The sequence below is a fragment of the Nicotiana attenuata genome, chromosome 8, assembly GCF_001879085.1.
Source record: "Nicotiana attenuata strain UT chromosome 8, NIATTr2, whole genome shotgun sequence".
Lineage (NCBI taxonomy): Eukaryota > Viridiplantae > Streptophyta > Magnoliopsida > Solanales > Solanaceae > Nicotiana > Nicotiana attenuata.
This window is the reverse complement of record NC_031996.1, coordinates 6,982,662-7,002,255: the sequence shown is the minus strand read 5'-3', so window position 1 is coordinate 7,002,255 and position 19,594 is coordinate 6,982,662. Positions and strand designations below refer to the sequence as shown.

Genomic DNA, 19,594 nt, shown 5'->3' with positions numbered 1-19,594 from the left:
TAATCGAAATTTAGCCATTTTTCATATACAGATATAATCTGAACAAAAACACTCTTAGGGCAGCCCGATACACTAAGCTCCCGCTATGCGCAGGGTCCGAGGAAGGGCCGGACCACAAGGGTCTATCGCACGCAGCCTTACACTGCATTTCTGCAAAAGGCTATTTCCACAGCTCGAACCTGTGATGCAGCAACTTTACCGTTACGCTAAAACACTCTTAAAAATATGGAAATATTTCAGCATAATATGCTGTAATTCGAATTTTTTGCAAATGATAGCTATTTTTCTGGCTAGACCGTGCTATTTTTACAAATATAAGAAAGATAGCCAGTCTCTAGTTCATTGCATTCTTTGGGCTGGTGCGGGTTCGGCTAAATCAGGTCAGCCCATCATTATGAAACGACCCGTCGGGTCACTGTCACCCAGAGACTGACCGGTGATCACTTTACTTTTTACTCTTTTACAATTTTTCTCTCTCTGCCCTCCGTTTCGATTTAATCTCTCTCCTTTCCACCTCCGCTCCAACAACCACCGTCGTCCTCCGGCGTCCTCCGCTGCATCAGAAAATTGACTGAGATCGGCGAACATCTGAGTTTGTAGCTGTATTTGACCTAACAGTAACGGAGCAAGAAGAAAATGAGCACAGTTCCGAAAGAGACAATAGAAGTGATAGCACAAAGTATAGGTGTGAGCAATTTATCACCAGATGTCTTGCCTGCTCTCGCCGCCGATGTCGAATACCGTATTCGAGAGATTATGCAGGTACTTACCTCAATTTACACACACACAGTGTGTATATAAACACACAAAACACACTCTCCTATTGGGAAAAAGCTAAAATTTGGATAATTTGCTCTTCGAAATTACTTCTGGAGGATAAGCGTGGTGCAATTTTGACTTTTGAGGTTATCGCACATGTAAAAGTTTCCACACACTCAAGCACACAGTTTGTGTATATACACACAATAACACACACTTGGAAAAAGCTAAATTATGGATAGTTAGCTCTTTGAGATCACGTTTGAGGTTATGGAGCATGTAATTTGCATAAAATTTTGTTTGATAATTTAGGAAGCTATTAAATGTATGCGTCATTCGAGGAGAACGGCCTTATCTACTGATGATGTGGATGCTGCACTCAGCTTGAGAGGCGTAGAGGTACCTCTTCTGTTTGTATACCAGCCAATTTGTGTAATATATATATATATATATAGATATATATATATATATATATATATATAGAGAGAGAGAGAGAGAGAGAGAGAGGCGTATCTACACTCTAACCTATGGGTTCACGGGAACTCAGAAACTTTGACTTAGACTGTATGTATTAAGAAATCCACTAAATATCTACAAAAATTTGATTGTGAACGCATAAACATCAAATTTTGGCTCTGTTTAATATATAGGTTATAGCTGATCGATCTAGTTTGACATTGTGGTTTAATTGATTGTTCTTTTATGTATTTTTTGCCTTGAGCAGCCAATATATGGTTTAGCTTCAGGAGATCCGTTAAGGTTTAGAAGAGCGGCTGGACACAAGGATTTGTTCTACATTGAAGAGAAGGATGTAGATTTCAAAGATGTAAAGAACTTTGATACTGGAGGTTTCAGTACCAAACTTAGTTTGTGAATTTATTGAAGTGATGCTCATAGTATAAGTTGACGTGTTTTCTGGTTTAGGTGATTGAAACTCCTTTGCCTAAAGCACCGTTAGACACTGCTGTTGTTGCCCATTGGTTAGCTATAGATGGAGTACAGCCTGCTATTCCTGAAAACCCTCCGCCTGAAGGTTCGGGTTTTGTAACAATCTTAGCTGCAGTTAGTTTGTCTGGATGTTTTAACATTTGTTTCACTTTAGTCATATGAAAACAAGTTTGTCATGCGTATTGTTCTTTTCCTACTGATTCTTATGTCTATTCTGCCTCCTGGTTTGAAAGATTTTTCTTTCTCCCGTGACTTCTAAGAAATGAGGTATAAGTACTAGTTAAAATTTGTATCAAATGATATTTCAATATGCCAGACTAACTTGTTAATTTGTCGCAGCCTTTGCTATGCCCTCTGATAATAGAAAGACCGAGTATAAGGAGGATGGAGTTCCTGTTGATATTAAAGTACCTGTTAAGCATGTTCTATCCCGTGAGCTCCAGGTATAACTGTACCAAAATGTTTGTATCCTTTTTGACCATCCAAAAAGATTCAATCCTTATGCCTTGGTGGTTTTGTTTGCAGCTCTATTATGACAAAATTACAGAGCTTACTTTGAATAGATCGAATCCTCTTCTCTTTAAAGAAGCTCTAGCAAGCTTAGCAACGGACTCAGGGATTCATCCTTTAGTTCCTTATTTTACATATTTTGTTGCTGATGAGGTAATTGTTAGCCAATTTAAGCCCAGTTCATAACATTAATGGGTAATGGACAATGATCTAATGATAGTTTGTTACATGTCAGGTTGCTCGGAAATTGAACAATTTTCCTCTCCTTTTCTCTTTGATGCGGCTAGTCTGGAGCCTTCTCCAGAATACACAAATACATATGGAACCATATGTGAGTCTACTGTTGATATCTTGGTTGCCACAGCTTACTTGGAAAGCAGGTTTAGGATAATGTTTGAAATTTTGTGTTGATGATTGGACTCGTTAAATTTTAACGTTTATGAAAATGATTTTAAAATGACAACGGAAAAGGGAAGTACATGCCGTTTGAGGAAAGAGATAGGGTTTATTTGCACTAATTAATCATTCTAAAAAAGAGTGCATTATTATTTCTTTAGTTTGAATAAGCTTTGTTAATTTACTTTGTTCATCAGGGTAGTGTTGTATACATAATGGAAAACTAGGCTTTGGCCTTAACCATGCAGCTTTAATTCGTTGGGTGTCTAGTTATGTCGTGATTGATCTGATGATTTTCTCTTTTGTGTCACTTTTTATTCTTTATTTTTTATTTTGGCAAATTCATCTCCAGCTGCACCAGTTGATGCCTTCTATATTGACATGCCTTGTTGCAAAAAGGTTGGGAAACAGAATTTCTGACAATCATTGGGAACTTAGGGACTTCTCAGCAAAGTTGGTTGCTTTAATATGTAAGAGGTAAGGATCACTAAGTTCTCACATTTAGAAGCTACAAAAAGCATACATCTGTGTCATTGGCTGTTCGCTTCGATGTTGATTCTCCCATTTGACTTTTCAAAATCAAGCTGTTATCTCTAACTGGATTTGTCCATTATGTGTTAGGCTTGGCCTTTGTTTTCCCTTTTACTTTTTGCCGCTCCCATGGGAAGGGGGTTGTTAATGGCTGCTAGTGCATGTATCTGTATAGTTGTTGGTAATTGCAACACTATATTTATGTTTCGTGCTTTATAGACAGTAGCTAATCTTTCAGTTCCGTGATATTGGTAATCTTTCCATATTTATCAACTGGTGCTGTATTGTTCACAAGTGAATGCTGTGCAGACATGGTCATATGTACCACAATCTCCAGCCACGTGTCACAAGGACTTTGCTGCATGCTTTTCTGGATCCAACTAAGGCGCTGCCTCAACATTATGGAGCAATTCAAGGGCTAGCAGCTCTTGGACCTGGTGTGGTATCTCCTTGTTCTCTCTGTACTTTCCTTCCTTCTAAAATTTTTTGACGTGTAAGCAATTGGTAATATATTCTAATTTTGTAGGTTCGCCTACTTGTGTTGCCAAATCTTGAGGCTTATTTACAATTGCTGGAGCCAGAAATGCAGCTTGAGAAGCAAAAAAATGAAATGAAGAGGCTTGAAGCTTGGCGTGTATATGGAGCCTTGATGGTTAGTTGTCTTGAATGGTTAATGAGTCTTACCTCATTGTTTTTTCCAATTATTTCTATGTGAAAATGAACATAGCTAAATATGACTTTTCTAACTTTTATTTTTAGATAGTTTGGCATTACTGCAATTAACTCTTCTAATTATGTGCACAGTGTGCTGCTGGTTTATGCATGTATGAGCGCTTCAAGTTGCTTCCTGCTTCAGTATCTCCATCTACTCGCACATTCCTGAAGAGTAAATGGAAAGTCTCAACTACATTGTCGAGTATGTTTAGCTCTTTGTTTTACTTATTCCATTAATTCCCAAAGAGGAATCTATAACTACGAATCTATTGACTACAAATTTTAGTTCTTTTGCCTGGTGTCTGTTAAATATGTCCTACCTCTTGGAGTGTCAATATTGAAATATTTCCAAGATTGATATTATCAGTATGACAGGTTTGTTCAATTATTCTCATTTTCTTTCTGGGTTATATACTGAGCCATCTCCTTGCAGAATAATGTGGATACTGATCTATTAGGAATCCAAGAATCCGTCGTATATGTTGAAGTAATTAAGACTCCTGAAGTGATTTAACTCGTTATCTCTGAAGTCCCTACGACCTGGCCTGCTAGTTCTGTCTGGTCGGTCACTTGAAATCAAAGTTGGAAATCCTCTTCTGTGGATGTCTTCTTTGTCCAAGTGCTTTAACTTTAATGTCTCCTGCAATGTTTTCTCTCTTCATCTTTGAATATTAATGCACTTCTATCATTGTCTCTTCTTGATTTTGTCTCGGCAAACACTAACCAAAAAAAAAAAAAAAAAAACAATTGTCCAGACAAACGCAAAGCAAGCCTGGATAACATGATGGCGCAGCCTCCACCCAAGAAATTAATGACAGATGGTTCAACAGGTTCAATGACAACAAATTCTTTGCCAGTAAGCACGCAAGGACCAGCTGGTCGATACGCTGCAGCCATGGGGGTCACGGAAACTGGTCTATCATCAGCACCACAAGGTTTGCACAACGAGAATATGCCGAGAAGCAGCAGCAGAAGGGAGATGACTGGTCTGCAAGGTCAAAGAACGCTGGCTACGCTTGATCAGGCCTGGAAGGAAGATTTGGATGCCGCGCGTTTGTTGCCATCTCTGTTTGAATGTTTTGGTGAAAGGATGTTTCCCTTTACCCCTTCACCGGAGTTGTCTTTCTTTCTGTGATCGATAAGAATGGGAAGGTGGCATGCAAGAGTGAACGCCAACCGCGATTGTTCACTTTTACGGGTAGTACATTTTGCGTTGATGTAATATGTGCCAAATGCACTTTATTGCTATGAAGTATTTTTTTTTTTGTATAATAGACAGTAGATGAGTGGTCAAATCGCTTATGCCTTGTATATTTCAATTGAGTTTAGTCCACCTTTTTTGCAAAATGTCGCTCCACACTGGTAAAGTCTCATCTTTTGTGTTGGCCGAAGTTACCATTGTTACACTGAATGGTCGAATATGTCCAATATTACTAGCGATCAGTGACGAAGCCGAGAATTTCTTTAAAGGTGTCTAAATTTAAAAGAAATGAAAATAATTCTCCGGCAAAGGATGTTCAATATATGTTATTTACCTCTAAAATATAATATTTTAGCTATATATATAGTGTAATTTTTCGACGAAGGGTGATCAATTGACTACTCTTATGTAGCTTCGCCTCTGCTTGCGATCTCTTTTAACACATTGCAGGGTTGACAAATATTAATATGCAGGAATATTTATTATCTAGTACTAACAAAAAAATAACCCCTAATGGTTAATAGGTCAAAGCATTAGTTTTTGGTATTGAGATAATTGTGATGCGACAAATAAGTGCTTAGTGCAGCTGAGTTTCCAGAACCAAATACACCTTCAATAAAAGAAAATAACATAGATCTAATGTGTTTTGAGATCCGTAAAATATAACACTGATAAAACACAGAAGATTTTTGTATGGTCTGTTTCTCTATTTAAATTGTAACAGTGATCATTTCCTCTAATCTTTTAGCTGTAAATCTTTTCTTGTGATGCCTCTAACCCTTCGTCCCTTTTTTTAATTTCCCATCAATCAATATCCCCCCTGAAAGAGAAAACTAGCATACTAATTACTATGACACCATTTCACTGATTAAAATCGGATTACTTGAGATTAAAAAGATTGTCACTTCACGATTAAAATCCGATTACTTGAGATTTAAAAGCTCTTCAACATCCTAATGCTATTATGAGAGAACCAAATGCCAAGAATTGTGAAACAATCTCTTTCAGTAATCCGAAATATTCAAGTACTTCGAAGCCTTGGCACCTGCACCATAAATGATAAACAGGTGGAAAAAAACGTCACAGGCTCGTGGTCAACGCAAATCCAACTTTCATAAACTGAGCAAGGCAACACCAGTTAGAAGAGAGATGGTGAAGTGGAGGAACAAAAGGATATACAACAAAAGTTTCAATCCCCTAGAGAAGATTCAAGGAGCATAGTTGCCTGTGCATTTCTAGCTTTTTCTTTATACAAAATAAGCAAAAAGAAGTTTGATAGGATGGAACAAGAAGACACTAGGAAGAGAACCATGACGAACATAAATAGGAAAATCTTCAACACTCCGCAAAGGCATTCTGCTGAAAAATAATTCCAACCAGCCAATGCCTACTCATTAAGCCACCCTGACGAGTTTTGCTGTGAAAAGGGGTAGTAAGGCCTAGGAGCAAAACCCGATGAGCTACCTGGAAACCCAGGTCGAAAAACTCCACCACCGTAGATGCCACTTCTGCTTTCAGATCCCATGCTATTCATCCTACCAGGATACAAATCATCATGTGGAGCATACTGTGGCATCACAGGAGTATTAATCCTCCCATAGGTTGGTTCAGTTGCTGGACTCAACCGCCCATAGGGGGGATAACCAGTGCTGGCACCCGCTGTGTAGTTGCTTCTGGGACTCGAAAACTCATTACCCAGCTGCCCATAAAGGTTACCCTGAGGCCGTACATCTGACTCCCTTGCATATACCCCCCCATTCATGTGACTGGGGTATGGTCTATAACCAGGCATATCTGCACGCTCTCTCTGGTAACCCACAAACCGTTCATCTGAGGCCCTAAACGCATACTCAGGACCAGGACTAGCAGACTGAGAATATTGGTGATTTAAAGTCGAATAAGGCTCCTGCATCGGCAAGCTGTTCCTTCTTGCCATGTCACCATCCGGATGTGCCCCGTGCCCCACATACTCGGGACCAGGACTAGCAGACTGAGGATATTGGTGAGTCAAACTTGAATAAGGCTCCTCCTTTGGCAAGCTGTGCCTTCTTTCCACATCACTGTCCTGATGCACCCCATACCCTGTCTCTTGCTCTGTCTGTAATGCAGAAGCACTCTGGCCAGCAAATCGTTCATAGCGTTCCTTCTCTTCTGCCTTACAAGATGAAACCGCGTGCTGATCAGCTGACTTATGATTGGTCACGCTGGGGGAGGAATGTCTAGACAGAGATCTTTTCCCAATATATATCTCCTCTGTTGATTTTTCCACCAAATCTCTTGGACGTTTCGCTTTGGACTTGTCCTGTCTTGACTTCTCATCCAAATCTTTTTGATATTTGCTTTTATCCTGACTCTCTTTCATCGACTTCTCATCAAATTTGTTCTTGCTTTTATCCTGATTCCCTTTCATCGACTTCTCAACAGATCTGTTCTTCGCATGGCCCAGGTTATCACCACCTTCTTTGCCAATGTTATTCTGCGATCTCTCCCTGTATTCTTGGGGCTGATGTCGCTTCTTATCCTCGAAATCAATATCATCACCGATCCTCGTCGACTCAACATCATCACCATGTTCCACTGAACGAGGTACAGGTGTGTGGCAGCAACTTTCTTTTAATTTATCTTGCATCTTGGACGGGTGGCCATACTGTTGGGCAATTGCTTTATGTTCGGCTGTCCAATCAGGGCGACTCCAAAGATAAAGTGGTGGAGCACTCACATTCCAGTCCTCCATTTGTTTGTTATTTGCATCAACAGATCCAGGCAAATAGAATGACTGGAAAAGAATAAGGATGAGCCATCAGACAGTTACTTGTTTATATTCACAATACCAATACATACTCATTCTTAATACCAATCACAAGAACGGTGAGAAACAGTTTACCTTCCCACTAAGCAACACATCATCCTCCCAAATTAGATCATATGGATACCCTTTTTTTACATCTAACCTGGTTCCAATACAAAAAATTAATCAAAATCAGAAAGAGAAAGGCAAGAAAAGAAGTTCACACAAATAACAGAGATGCAAAATACCGTTCTGTCTCTTTTGGTACAATAAGGATAAGAAGCTTGGGCTTAAACCGAAGTGCTTTATCAATAAATTTGTTAGCAAGAGCAGCATTGACCCCAAAAGGAGGGTTCAGCCCCATGATCTACACCAAGGGATAAAAAAATGTAAGTCCACGCAATATATGGTGAAAACAAACGAATTTTGGTGCCTGGCATACATCTGTGAATGTTGTGCTCTAAAAAGAATTATTTCCTACCAACTTCGATCCTGCTGGCAATTCATCAGGCCCTACTTTCATCCAATCCCTCTTTTCAAAATTAAAATCATTCTGCAGGAAGGACAAAGAACGGCAATAAGTAATGTTCCAAACAACCAAAGCATATAGACAGTCACTTGTCAAAGCATCAACGTCTATCATCATTTCTTAAAGCATTCTACGTGTTTGTATAACTTCCACCAGAAATTTGCACATACTAAACAAGGAAAAGCATTCACCTTTGGCTTGAATAAATCATAATTCTTATATGAGCAATCCTTCCCCATCTCATCCAGCTTGTTTTTCATGAGGCAGCTGAAATCATTGGAACCGCAACAGAAATCCACAATCTGCTCAACAAACAACAAAAACTTTAAATCCATTGCCTGCTAAAACAAAGAAGGTTCCCGAGCTTAGAGGCTTTAGAAATATCATAATAACATTATCCTGATTCCTGGCAGATATATAAGTCAAATGTAATTAGAGTTCAACGAATCATTTTCCGAAGTATAACAGAGGCAGACACAGACGATTGTGTTTCTAAACAAGTGAGGTTTCTCATGGATGATGGGGAAAAAAAAGGTTTCTCATGGATCACATTAAATGCATGAATAAGGGTCTACATAAATCCAATCCAGATTTCACACTATGTTACATGTTATCCAAATTGTGCATGGATGTTGCCATAACTTCTGGATAAAGGAGGAACCCACACATAAAATCAAACGACGACAACAACAACATAACCTTACCCCTACCTTGTGTGAGGTGGAAAGGTTGTTTCCAATAGACCCTTGGCTCAAGAAAAGCATTTTCAAAACAGGTGAAAAATACAAGAGTAAAAAAGAAAGGCTAAGATGAAAATACTAAAGGAAAAAAATAATGACATTAAAATGGTAATGATACCCAAAGTAGAAGAAACAAAAGTAGAATAATAATAAGATAATGATAGAATAATAATAACAACAACAATAATAATGATGATGATACAGAGAAGAGGGAGTAGATAAAGTGCTCTAAACTAGAACCATACTCTCCCACAAAAAAAAAAAAGAGAAATCGCTCGATTACCTACTAATCTTCTACCCTAATCCTCGACCTCCATGCTCTCCTATCTAGAGTCATGTTCTCGGTGAGCTGAAGATGTGTCATGTCCTGTCTAATCACATTTCCCCAATTCTTTCTTGGCCTACCTCTACCTCTCCTTAGACTAGTCACTGCCAACTTCTCGCACCTCCTTACTGGGCATCAGTGCTCCTCCTTTTCACATTCTCGAATCATATCAGCCTTGCTTCCTGCATCTTGTCCACTACTTCATTATTAATCTTATCTCTCCTAGTATGCTCGCACATCCATCTGAGCATCATCATTTCCGCTACTTCCACGCCATACATAAAATCAAACATAATAGCAAAAATTCAATCATGTCATTTCCACCATTACTGAGCAAGCCTAACTCTAGCCATATTATGTTCATGCCAAAATAAAAGATCTCCTCTTGCACACATTCCGAAGTACACTGAGAAGTCCTACTTTCAGTTACATCAAATTTCCCAAACATAATGGTTAACTCGAACTGCACTTTTTGTCACTCAAATAGAAGAACAGGTTCAACAAACTTCTAATCCCCAGGGAGGTCTTTAAATTTGACCGTAGTGCTGTAGTGCATTTAAACACTAAGTTACAAGCAATTGAAAACAAGATTCGCTCTAACTTGATCAAATACATCATGTCAATAGCTTTGCGTTGTATAATCTCCATACTGCCACCATCAACGCCAATATCCATTTCAGATTTTGGGATGACCTTGTGTCTTTGCCCCCCAAAAATAAAAGGATCCACAGAGACTATTTCACAAGAGCTTCAAGAAGAGTGAATTGAATTAGCCGCGGGTGACTGAACTGCAGGCTATTCCTTACATCTAAGAAAATAGAAGAAAGATATGTAAAAAACAGTTGACTAATTGGTCCATGTACCTCACTTTCCTGTCACTTGCCTATAATATACTTTGGACGGACTTCAAAGGAATTTTTTAACTAATCCACGCTAAAGGCGGGCGAAACCATAAGAAAAGAATGACATAAGCCAATAAAGGGCAACAGGAGCCCCAAACAAGCATAAGAAAGATAATCTTTTTCTCTCGTCTTTTGACCCCAGCCAAGTGGAGAAAGCCACTTCACCGCACTAAAAATTGCCCCCAAGAGATCATAATAGTAACACCTATCTAACAGATGAATTGAACGCAGATAATATATTACAGGAACTAGAGACACTTCTAACCATGTGTGATGTCATTCTATACAAACAAAAAAAAAAAAAAAAAAAAACTACGCCCTCAATCCCAAACAAGTTGGGGTCGGCTATATGAATCCTCACTTCTTTCTTTAAGCTTAATTTATATCATCATCATTCCAAATTAAATATTCCCCTATAAAAATGTTATTATAGCAGAATACCAATGAATAAAGTTGGAGGATTATAACCAATCTACATGACAGAAAAAAATAGGATCCATCTGCTCTTTTATCTCACAATTTTTTTGTGAGAAATATATATATAATTGGTGTACTCAAGTTGGTAACTAGATTTCCACTCATAAAGCGTAAGGCCAGTACAGACTCCTACCATATCACCTTCTCGAACATACCAATGAAGCATATCAACAATCTGCACAATAGAAGCATACTATTAGTTGAGTAAAATATGGAATGTACAGACACTGTGCGGATTAGACATGAAATAAGATTCAGTGAAAAATTATCATAGAGTGCGGTCAAGGGAAAATCACTGCTCAAATGATCCAGCCAGAAGGTGCAGAAGTGGTACAAACCTAGAAAGGGTAATTTTTACTTTATCCTCTCTTTTTTTTTTTTTTTGCCTTTTTTCTTCGTCAGCTTTTGCGAGAGGTGAGAAGTAGATAACATCCATTATATAATCCACTGCTATTCCAAATAAAATAGACGGAAGACGCATTCAAAAGTGGCTGCAAATACCAAAGCAGTGATGACATTCTACGATCTAATGATTAGACATGCAATACAATGCACTAAAAGAATATCATAGATCATGGTCAGAGAGATCACTGCTCAAAATGATTCATGCTTTTTCACTACTGGGAGAGGTGGAAAGGATATCAAATTCCTTATATAATCCACAGCTCGTTCACATAAAGTAGAAGGGAAAAAATGATGCCCTAAACTTTGGTTGCATATTCCAGGATGGTGATGACTTAAGCTCCCCCAAAGACAAACAGACAGCACTTGCAATGATTCTTCCAGAGATAAAAGACACACAAATCTGCCGTATCTAGGCATGCGTACTTTCGGTATTCTGAACACTGAGATTGATTGTATCTCAGTCTCCAGTATCCAACAAGAGATCCTAAAATTTAAAAAGATTTCAAGTGACAAGAACAAACAGTTCCTCTTTCCACAAAGCAGAAAGATAAAAGTGAGAACACCAATGACTAAGAGGGTGTTTGGCTAAGCTTATAAGCTGGTCAAACTAGCTTATAAGCATTTTTTGGCTTGTCTACGCATTTGGTATAATTAAAAGTGCTTATAAGTTAAGCGCTTATAAGCCAAAAATAAGCCAAAAGTCATAAGTTGGTCTCCCCCAACTTATTAAATTTCAGCTTATAAGCACTTTTGGTCAATTCTATCCCTAAAATACTTCTTTTTAAAACAAAACTCTTCGTACACCCAGTTCTTCCGCTGCTTATTATTAATTTCAGCATTTTTATCCAAACACGTAACTGCTTATTTTTTAAATCAGCTTCAGCACCTAATGCTTATCAGCTACTCTAAATCAGCTAAGTCAAACAGGCTCTAAGAAGGTGTTTGGCTAAGCTTATAAGCTGGTCAAACTAGCTTATAAGCACTTTTCGGCTTATCTACGCATTTGGTAAAGTTAAAAGTACTTATAAGCCAAGTGCTTATAAGCCAAAAATAAGCCATAAGCTAGCCACCCCCAACTTATGAATTTTTAGCTTATAAGCACTTTAAGTTTGACCAAGATTTTTACTATTTTATCCTTAAAATATTCCTTTTTAGAACGAAACTCCTACATCGATACTCACGGCCTCAAGTATTCAACCTACGCCCCCCCCCCCCCCCTTCAAGTCTGCAATTCTCATTGACTATTTAAGATAAGCAAATTCTTTATTCCTTTACATATTTATATCTATATGATTGTGTATTAATCTTTGAACTGTATGTAATAAATGAGGACATACCAAATTTTTGGCGTATTGCTTTCTAAGTGTTGTGGTAATGAAGACAATGTTTGTTTCTCTTCCAATATTTTGTCCTATTTAGGTTTTTTTTTTTTTTGAAATGGTAATATATTTGTATTAAATAAGTAAATGGTTACACTAAAAGTGTAACCTTCTGATAGTTACAATGGGGTAGCCAGAAGAGAGACCTAAACTTCTATTAGACTCACAGTTGGTCTAAAACATCAAAAATTAACTCATTCTCTTCTAGACATTCCTGTTTACACCAAAAATAAAAGAGCATTAGACAGCTCATCTTTAGTTTTTGAATTGAGCTATGATTGTCCTCGAAGCATCTCTCATTCCTTTCTTTCCATACTGTCCACCATATGCAAGCCGGGACAATATTCCATCTCTCCTTCTGACTGGACTGTTCCCCATCTCTTTTCCAACTGGTTAGGGCATCCTTGATTCTCCTTGCCCATCGGATCCTCCTCAGGTTGATGAAAATCTTCCACAGTTGGTCAGTGACACTACAGTGCAAAAAAAGATGGTTGAGTGTCTCCTCCTGAGCTTCACAAAGGTGGCATCTGGACCCCAGCTGATAACCTCTCTTAGTGAGATTATCTTGAGTCAGTACAGCTTCTCTTGCTAATAACCAAGTAAAACATGCAACTTTGTAGGGAATTCTTACTTTCCATATCATCTTCCATGGCCACCAGTCATTTTGGTTGTTAGATTGGTTAAATATCTTATAGGCAGATTTTACAGAGTAATTGCCCTCTTTTCCTTCTTGCCAGATCACCCTATCCTCAGAATTAGTTGTCCCTTTGAAATGTTCTAAAGTGTTATAAAATTCTGTCATCCTTTGAATTTCCCAATCATTCACGGGCCTTCTGAAGGTAAGGTTCCACCCTTGGCCTGTCCATAACTCTCCCACATGTGCAGCTTGCTGTTGATTGAGGTTGTAGATGTCTGGGAATAGCTGCTTCAGGGTTCTTTGTCCTAACCATTTATCTTCCCAGAAAGAAATCTTCATTCCATTGCCTACTTTGAGCCTAGACTTATTGCAAAATTTTGGCCATTGATTTCTGATAGATCTCCACAGGCTAACCCCATAGGGATTGTTCACAGTTTTGGTTGACCAGCTACCTTCCTTCCCATATCTTACTTCTATCACATTTTTCCACAAGGATTGCTCTGTTGTGGCAAACCTCCATAGCCACTTCATCATCAGGCTCTGGTTTTGGATCTTCAGATTCCTAATCCCCATACCCCCTTCTTTTTTACTTGTTGTGAGAGTGTCCCATCTGACTAGGTGAATCTTGCTCTTTTCACTGGCTCCTTGCCATAGGAAGTTTCTTCTCAATGTATCAAGTCTTTTTGCTACACTTACAGGCATAGGGAAAAGGGACATCATATAAGTTGGCATAGCATCCAGAACACTATTGACTAGTGTAAGTCTCCCTCCCAATGATAAATACTGGCTTTTCCAGTTGACTAACTTCTTTTCACACTTCTCAATTACCTCATTCCAAATTCCTTTAGACTCGCTTTTTGCCCCGAGTGGCATTCCCAAGTAAACAGTTGGAAGAGCTCCTACTTTCTCTCCTAAAATATCCACCAAGCTATGAATCTCCATTACTACATTAACTGGATATATAAAGCTCTTGTTACAGTTAATATGTAATCCAGAAACAGCTTCAAAAAGAATGAATATCACTCTCAAAAATAGCACCTGGTCTCTATCAGCATCACAGAACGCTAGAGTGTCATCTGCGTATTGCAAATGGGACACTTCCATAGAATCTGGAATTCTTGGGTTCATCCTGAAGCCCTTAATCCAACTGTTGGCTTTGGCGTATTTAAACATACTGTTTAAACCTTCCATAGCCAAAATGAATAAGAAGGGGGATATAATCTGGAATTCTTGGGTTCACCCTGAAGCCCTTAATCCAACTGTTGGCTTTGGCGTATTTAAACATACTGCTTAAACCTTCCATAGCCAAAATGAATAAGAAGGGGGACATAGGGTCCCCCTGCCTCAAACCTCTCTGAGAAGAAAAGAATCCAACAGGTGATCCATTTATCAAAATTGAGAATTTGACAGAGCTTATGCAAGCCTTGATCCATCTGACCCATCTCTCATCAAAGCCCATCTTCAGCATGACTCCCAGCAGAAACTCCCAATTCAAATGGTCATAAGCCTTTTCTATATCCAGCTTGCACAATATACCTGGTTCTTTGCTCTTCATTCTGACATCAACACACTCATATGCAATCAACACTGCATCCATGATTTGCCTTCCTTTATAAAGGCCATCTGTTGAGTGTCCACCAATTTTCCAATGACTTTTTTAAGTCTTTCTGCCAGTATCTTTGACATGATTTTGTAGAAGCTCCCTATCAAGCTAATAGGTCTGAAGTCTTTCAATTCTTTGGCTCCAACTTTCTTTGGAATCAGAGCCACCAAAGTTGCATTAAAGCTCTTTTCAAAAGTCCCATTTTCATAAAAGTGTTAGGACTGTTGCAATCACATCTAGGCCTATCACATCCCAACACTGGATGTAGAATGCCATGGTATAGCCATCTGGACCTGGGGCTTTGTCCACTGCACATGCTTTAACACTCTCCCATACTTCTTAAGGTTCAATTGGGCTTAGTAGCATCTGGTTCTCTTCTGTGTTGATGGTATGACAGTCCCTTAGATTGCACCGTGGTCTCCACTCCTCGGTCTCTGAGTATAGGTGTTGGTAATAGGCTAGTATCTCTCTTTTAATATCTGCTGGATTCTCCATTGTTTCTCCATTCACTAGTAACTCGTCAATGTTGTTGTATCTCTTGTGTGAATTAGCAGTTCTGTGAAAGAACTTGGTGTTTCTATCCCCTTCCTTCAACCAAAGTGCTCTAGATCTTTGTCTCCATGCTATCTCTTCCTTCCTTGCATTTTCCTCAAATTCTATCAATAAGGTGGCTTTTTTCAGTTTTTCTTCTTCATTCAGAGACCTCAATTCTTGTGTCTCTTCCAGTTCAGCTAGTTGGCCCAGCAATTCCAGTCTCTGCATCTTCAAATTGCCTTGAGTCAGTTTGCTCCACCCTTTGAGTTTCCCCTTCAAAGCATTCAACTTGAAGGCTAGGATAAAGTCGGGTCGACCTTCACAGGAGAAGGACTCCCACCAGCTCTTAATTTTTTCATTAAATCCTTCTGTCAACAACCACCAGTTTTTAAACTTGAAATAGGACTTGACTGGTTCCCAATTCCCGCTTTGGATTAACAGGAGAGAGTGGTCTGATGTAACTCTGTGGAGGATTGACTGGTTAATTCTGCTGAACCCTACGTCCCATTCTTCTGATACTAGGAATCTATCCAGTCTAGCTGCAATATTGTGGTCGACCCCTTTCTTCCATGTGAACCTACCACCCAGCAGCTGTAGGTCGACTAATTCCATATCATTGATGAATTCAGAAAATTCCAGCATTGACCTGGTGAATCTGTTGCAGTTCTTCTTCTCTGATGGATATCTTACTGTGTTGAAATCCCCACATACCACCCAAGGCCCATTGAACAGACCTCTAGCAGCACCCACCTCCCACCAAACTTCTTCTCTTTCCCTTCTGTCATTAGGAGCATAAATGCTAGATAGATGCCAATTGTACTCTTGTAATTTTCCACTGAACTTGATTGTTATGGAAAAAACCCCAACACTACTGACCTCCCCTTCCCATACCCCGCTGGCCCACATAATGAGAATGCCACCTCTTGAGCCACTAGCTTCTAATTGAGCAAACTTTACCCATATATTAGCCCATAGGTCTCTAACAATCTCTCGTATCTCCCCTTCTATTTTGGATTCTGGAAAACAGTAAATATCTGCCTTCCAACTGTCAATCATATTTTTAATCAACTCCCTCTTTCTATGTCTATTAAGTCCCCTAACATTCCAAGAAATAACTTTGATCATCATTTATTATCTAGAGCTATATATCCCCCCCTGCTTCTTGTGCCATTACTTTTGAAGTTGCTCCCTATGTCTAAATTCCTAACTTCTTTGCTTTTGTTCTTCCTGGGAGTGACTGCCTCTACAACTGAACTGTTGGAGTCCATTGCATGTCTCCTTTTGCCGTCAATCTTCATAAATAATTGGAATGCTTCCTTCTCACACCCTTTGAACTCCACCCTGAAATCCTTGCTTAATTTGATGATATTTTGATGAACCCAGATTGGTGCATCAAATTCAGAATCATCCTCTTCTTCATTTGTTACAGAATTTAAAGGTAGAACTTCTTCTATGGACCATTCTCCCATTTGCATGCACATATTTCCTTGTGGGTCTGCTTCTTGTTGCTCCATTACCCTAATAATCTCCATGGCCGATGTGGTGATTGACATTGTCGAAGGAATTGTGTCTTCAGAGTCTTCGTGGGATTCTGAAGATTCACTATGTATTTTGTTTCTGTCTTCGACTGACTCAATGGCTTCTGTGTTTTCTTTTGTTATGATGGCTAGGATCTCTTCTTGAAAAGGGTCGCATAATAACTCTTGGGCTGCTTGGATTGGGTCATTACAACATAAGCTAATGGATTGATCAATCTGGGTTGGGCCCATTTTGAGCTTTGGGCACAGTTTGAGCTTTGGGACTTCTGTGACTTATCCCAGTAGACACGTGAGGCTGGCACATGTGCCCTACTTTTTAAAATCTCCCTTCCCATCATAGAACCCACATGCCTGCCCACATCAGCCGCCGACTTTTGACTCTTCTCAAAGTGTATCTCCTTAAAAACCAACAGGTAATGACCTTTACCATTACCCACCAGTTTTCCGCCTCTCTCTTCTTCCTCCCTCGATTGTACTGCCGTCACCGTCGCTGGAAGTTCGCACCAGATTGGGATTTTATACAAGAACCCGTCACTTTCCAATGCTAACTCTCTAGGAACCTCACTTCCATCCCCCCTTACTTTGATCCTTGCCCAACGAAGATGGTTTTTAAGCACAGTCTCTTCCTCTGTTTCAATCCAACCCCCACACTGCTCTCCTAAAGCTTTAAATACTTTTTCCGACCATAAGTTTGCCGGAAGCCCCAGAAGTCTAATCCACACCCAATCCCTCTTAACCTCCTCCGGCCAGCATCCACAGGTAGGACTCCACCAGGCTAGGCTAACTTTTGATTTCTTCCAGTGCCATTCTCCATTAAGCACATGCTCTGCTTCCTTTCTCGAAGGGAATTCAAACAGAAACTGCGAATCGTTCATCTCATAGACACCGATATTGATAGCTGACTTCCAGTTGTTGCATGCCCACCCCTTCTAATGTCGTTCAGTGTTGGTGCTTCCTGTGTGGGAATCATAAATTTGCCTACAATACATTTGTTCAACACATCTTTTTCCGTTAACTCTGTTCCACCTGGGATTGAGATCTTGGACTTAATGACTTTGATTGGAGATGATTTCGTTCCTTCTAATTGCCATCTGTTGGAACTGATTGCTTCCTTAAACAACGACTCCATAGGAGGGTTGACTACCATCTGCAACTTCTTCCCTTTGTCAGAGTCAGTGATGAGTTGAATGATTTTCTGAGCTATATCTCCCCACCCAGCATTTAATGCTATTTCTGGTGTAATAATAACAGACCTATTATCCCCTTGTACCGCAATGAAGCTGATGTATCTTCCATATTCGTTGTATTTAAGATTGTAATAATACTCTGTATAATGGTCTTTCAATGACCATCTCCCTATTGCCTTTTTATGTTCCTTTGATGCCACATTAAACACCTCAATTACCCATTTCATAACTTTGACACTGACTGTAACTGACCTCATTAATTTCCTACTGCGTTCAACCCATTCGAACCAGACCTCTGAGCTAGTTATTTTCTTAGTGATATCGAATGATTTGAAACCCGCATTGTAGTATATCCTGTCATACTCCATGGATTAAAATCTGAGAATATGGGAAGGAATAAGGATTAAAGCCTGAAGATATGGGAAGGAGAGAAGGGTTTTGAGGGAAGTTTGGAATTAAATCCAGTGGAAGATTACTGGATTAGAAGAAAGAAGAGAAAGTTTGGTATGAGAATTTTGTTTTGAAGCTGAATGAAAATGGTTGAAAAATGACCGGAAAAAAGCTTCCCGTCGCCGGAGAAAAGTTACAGTGGTCGGAATGTAGAACTGAAAAGGTGGGATGGGTCGGAATCGGGTGTAGAGTAGGCTGTCCTGAAGAAAAAAATTGAAAAGGTCGCCGGTGAAGGCTCACGCGCCGGCGCGTGGTTGATGCTCGCCGGCGCTTGGCCGCGCGTGGGTGGTCCGATGTCGGAGGTGCTTGCAGGGGTAACTCAGAATTCAGGCTCTCAGGCTCCTCGGGGAGTGTGCCTGAGAGCAGATTTGGTAGTTACTGAGAGAAACTTTTGTCAATTTATTAATTATTATAACTTATGATTATACGCTTATCATAAAATAAATTATATTTATCATAAAAATTATCTTATCTAAGCACACAGTTAAAAATAAAATAACAAATAGAATATTTTGTATTTGAATCGATCTGGAATCTAAAATTTTGAAGAAATTACGCCCTTACAAGTGTAAACAGTTCTAAGATTCTTTAAGTCATTTTAACAAAAAAAAGAGCTTATCACTACTTTTTTATCAAATACTGCATCAACTTATTATCAATTTCAGCACTTGTACCCAAACACGTAACTGCTTGTTTATTAAATCAGTTTCAGCACTTAAAAGTGTTTTTAAGCACCTAATGCTTATCAATGAGCAGCAATATCGATATGGTACAAAACTCTCACTGAATAATCATCAACTGATAATGCCCTAACAAGCACGTATGTCAATCAAGTACAATTACTCCAAGGAACAACCACTGCTTCTCTACCTTAAGGCATGAATATTTTAAAACAATAAATAAGAAATCGGAAATGGAGCCACCGAGCAATATTAAATGGAGATAAGCTAGCACATAATCAGATTATTTTAAACTACCTTAACAAGGGTATTAGATGGGGAACATTCCCCCCCCCCCCCCCCCCGGAAAAAAAAAATCAAA

At 39.2% G+C, this 19,594-nt stretch overlaps 2 protein-coding genes across 3 annotated transcripts in view; one reads left to right on the top strand and one right to left on the bottom strand.

Annotated features, from left to right (window-relative positions):
• Positions 402-5,225, top strand: LOC109230821 (transcription initiation factor TFIID subunit 6-like). Of its 2 annotated transcripts, XM_019396265.1 has the most exons (12): positions 403-762; positions 1,072-1,158; positions 1,484-1,585; positions 1,684-1,792; positions 2,047-2,150; positions 2,233-2,370; positions 2,453-2,548; positions 2,966-3,090; positions 3,454-3,586; positions 3,671-3,796; positions 3,949-4,060; positions 4,614-5,225. In XM_019396265.1, the coding sequence occupies exons 1-12, from the start codon at positions 637-639 to the stop codon at positions 4,991-4,993; spliced, it is 1,638 nt and encodes a 545-aa protein (XP_019251810.1). In that variant the 5' UTR covers positions 403-636; the 3' UTR covers positions 4,994-5,225. The 2 variants fall into 2 exon arrangements, with proteins under 2 accessions (XP_019251811.1, XP_019251810.1); XM_019396266.1 differs by lacking the exon at positions 1,072-1,158 and having other exon boundaries at positions 402-762.
• The window catches only part of LOC109230820 (protein ENHANCED DOWNY MILDEW 2), a 31,117-nt gene continuing 17,673 nt past the window's right edge, over positions 6,151-19,594 (bottom strand). Inside the window, exons 14-19 of the mRNA XM_019396263.1 lie at positions 10,954-10,995; positions 8,568-8,678; positions 8,329-8,400; positions 8,096-8,214; positions 7,944-8,010; positions 6,151-7,835 (exon numbers count right to left, since the gene is read on the bottom strand). Of these exons, the coding sequence (XP_019251808.1) occupies positions 6,447-7,835; positions 7,944-8,010; positions 8,096-8,214; positions 8,329-8,400; positions 8,568-8,678; positions 10,954-10,995 (1,800 nt within the window). The 3' untranslated portion in view covers positions 6,151-6,446. The remainder of the gene's footprint in view (positions 7,836-7,943; positions 8,011-8,095; positions 8,215-8,328; positions 8,401-8,567; positions 8,679-10,953; positions 10,996-19,594) is intronic.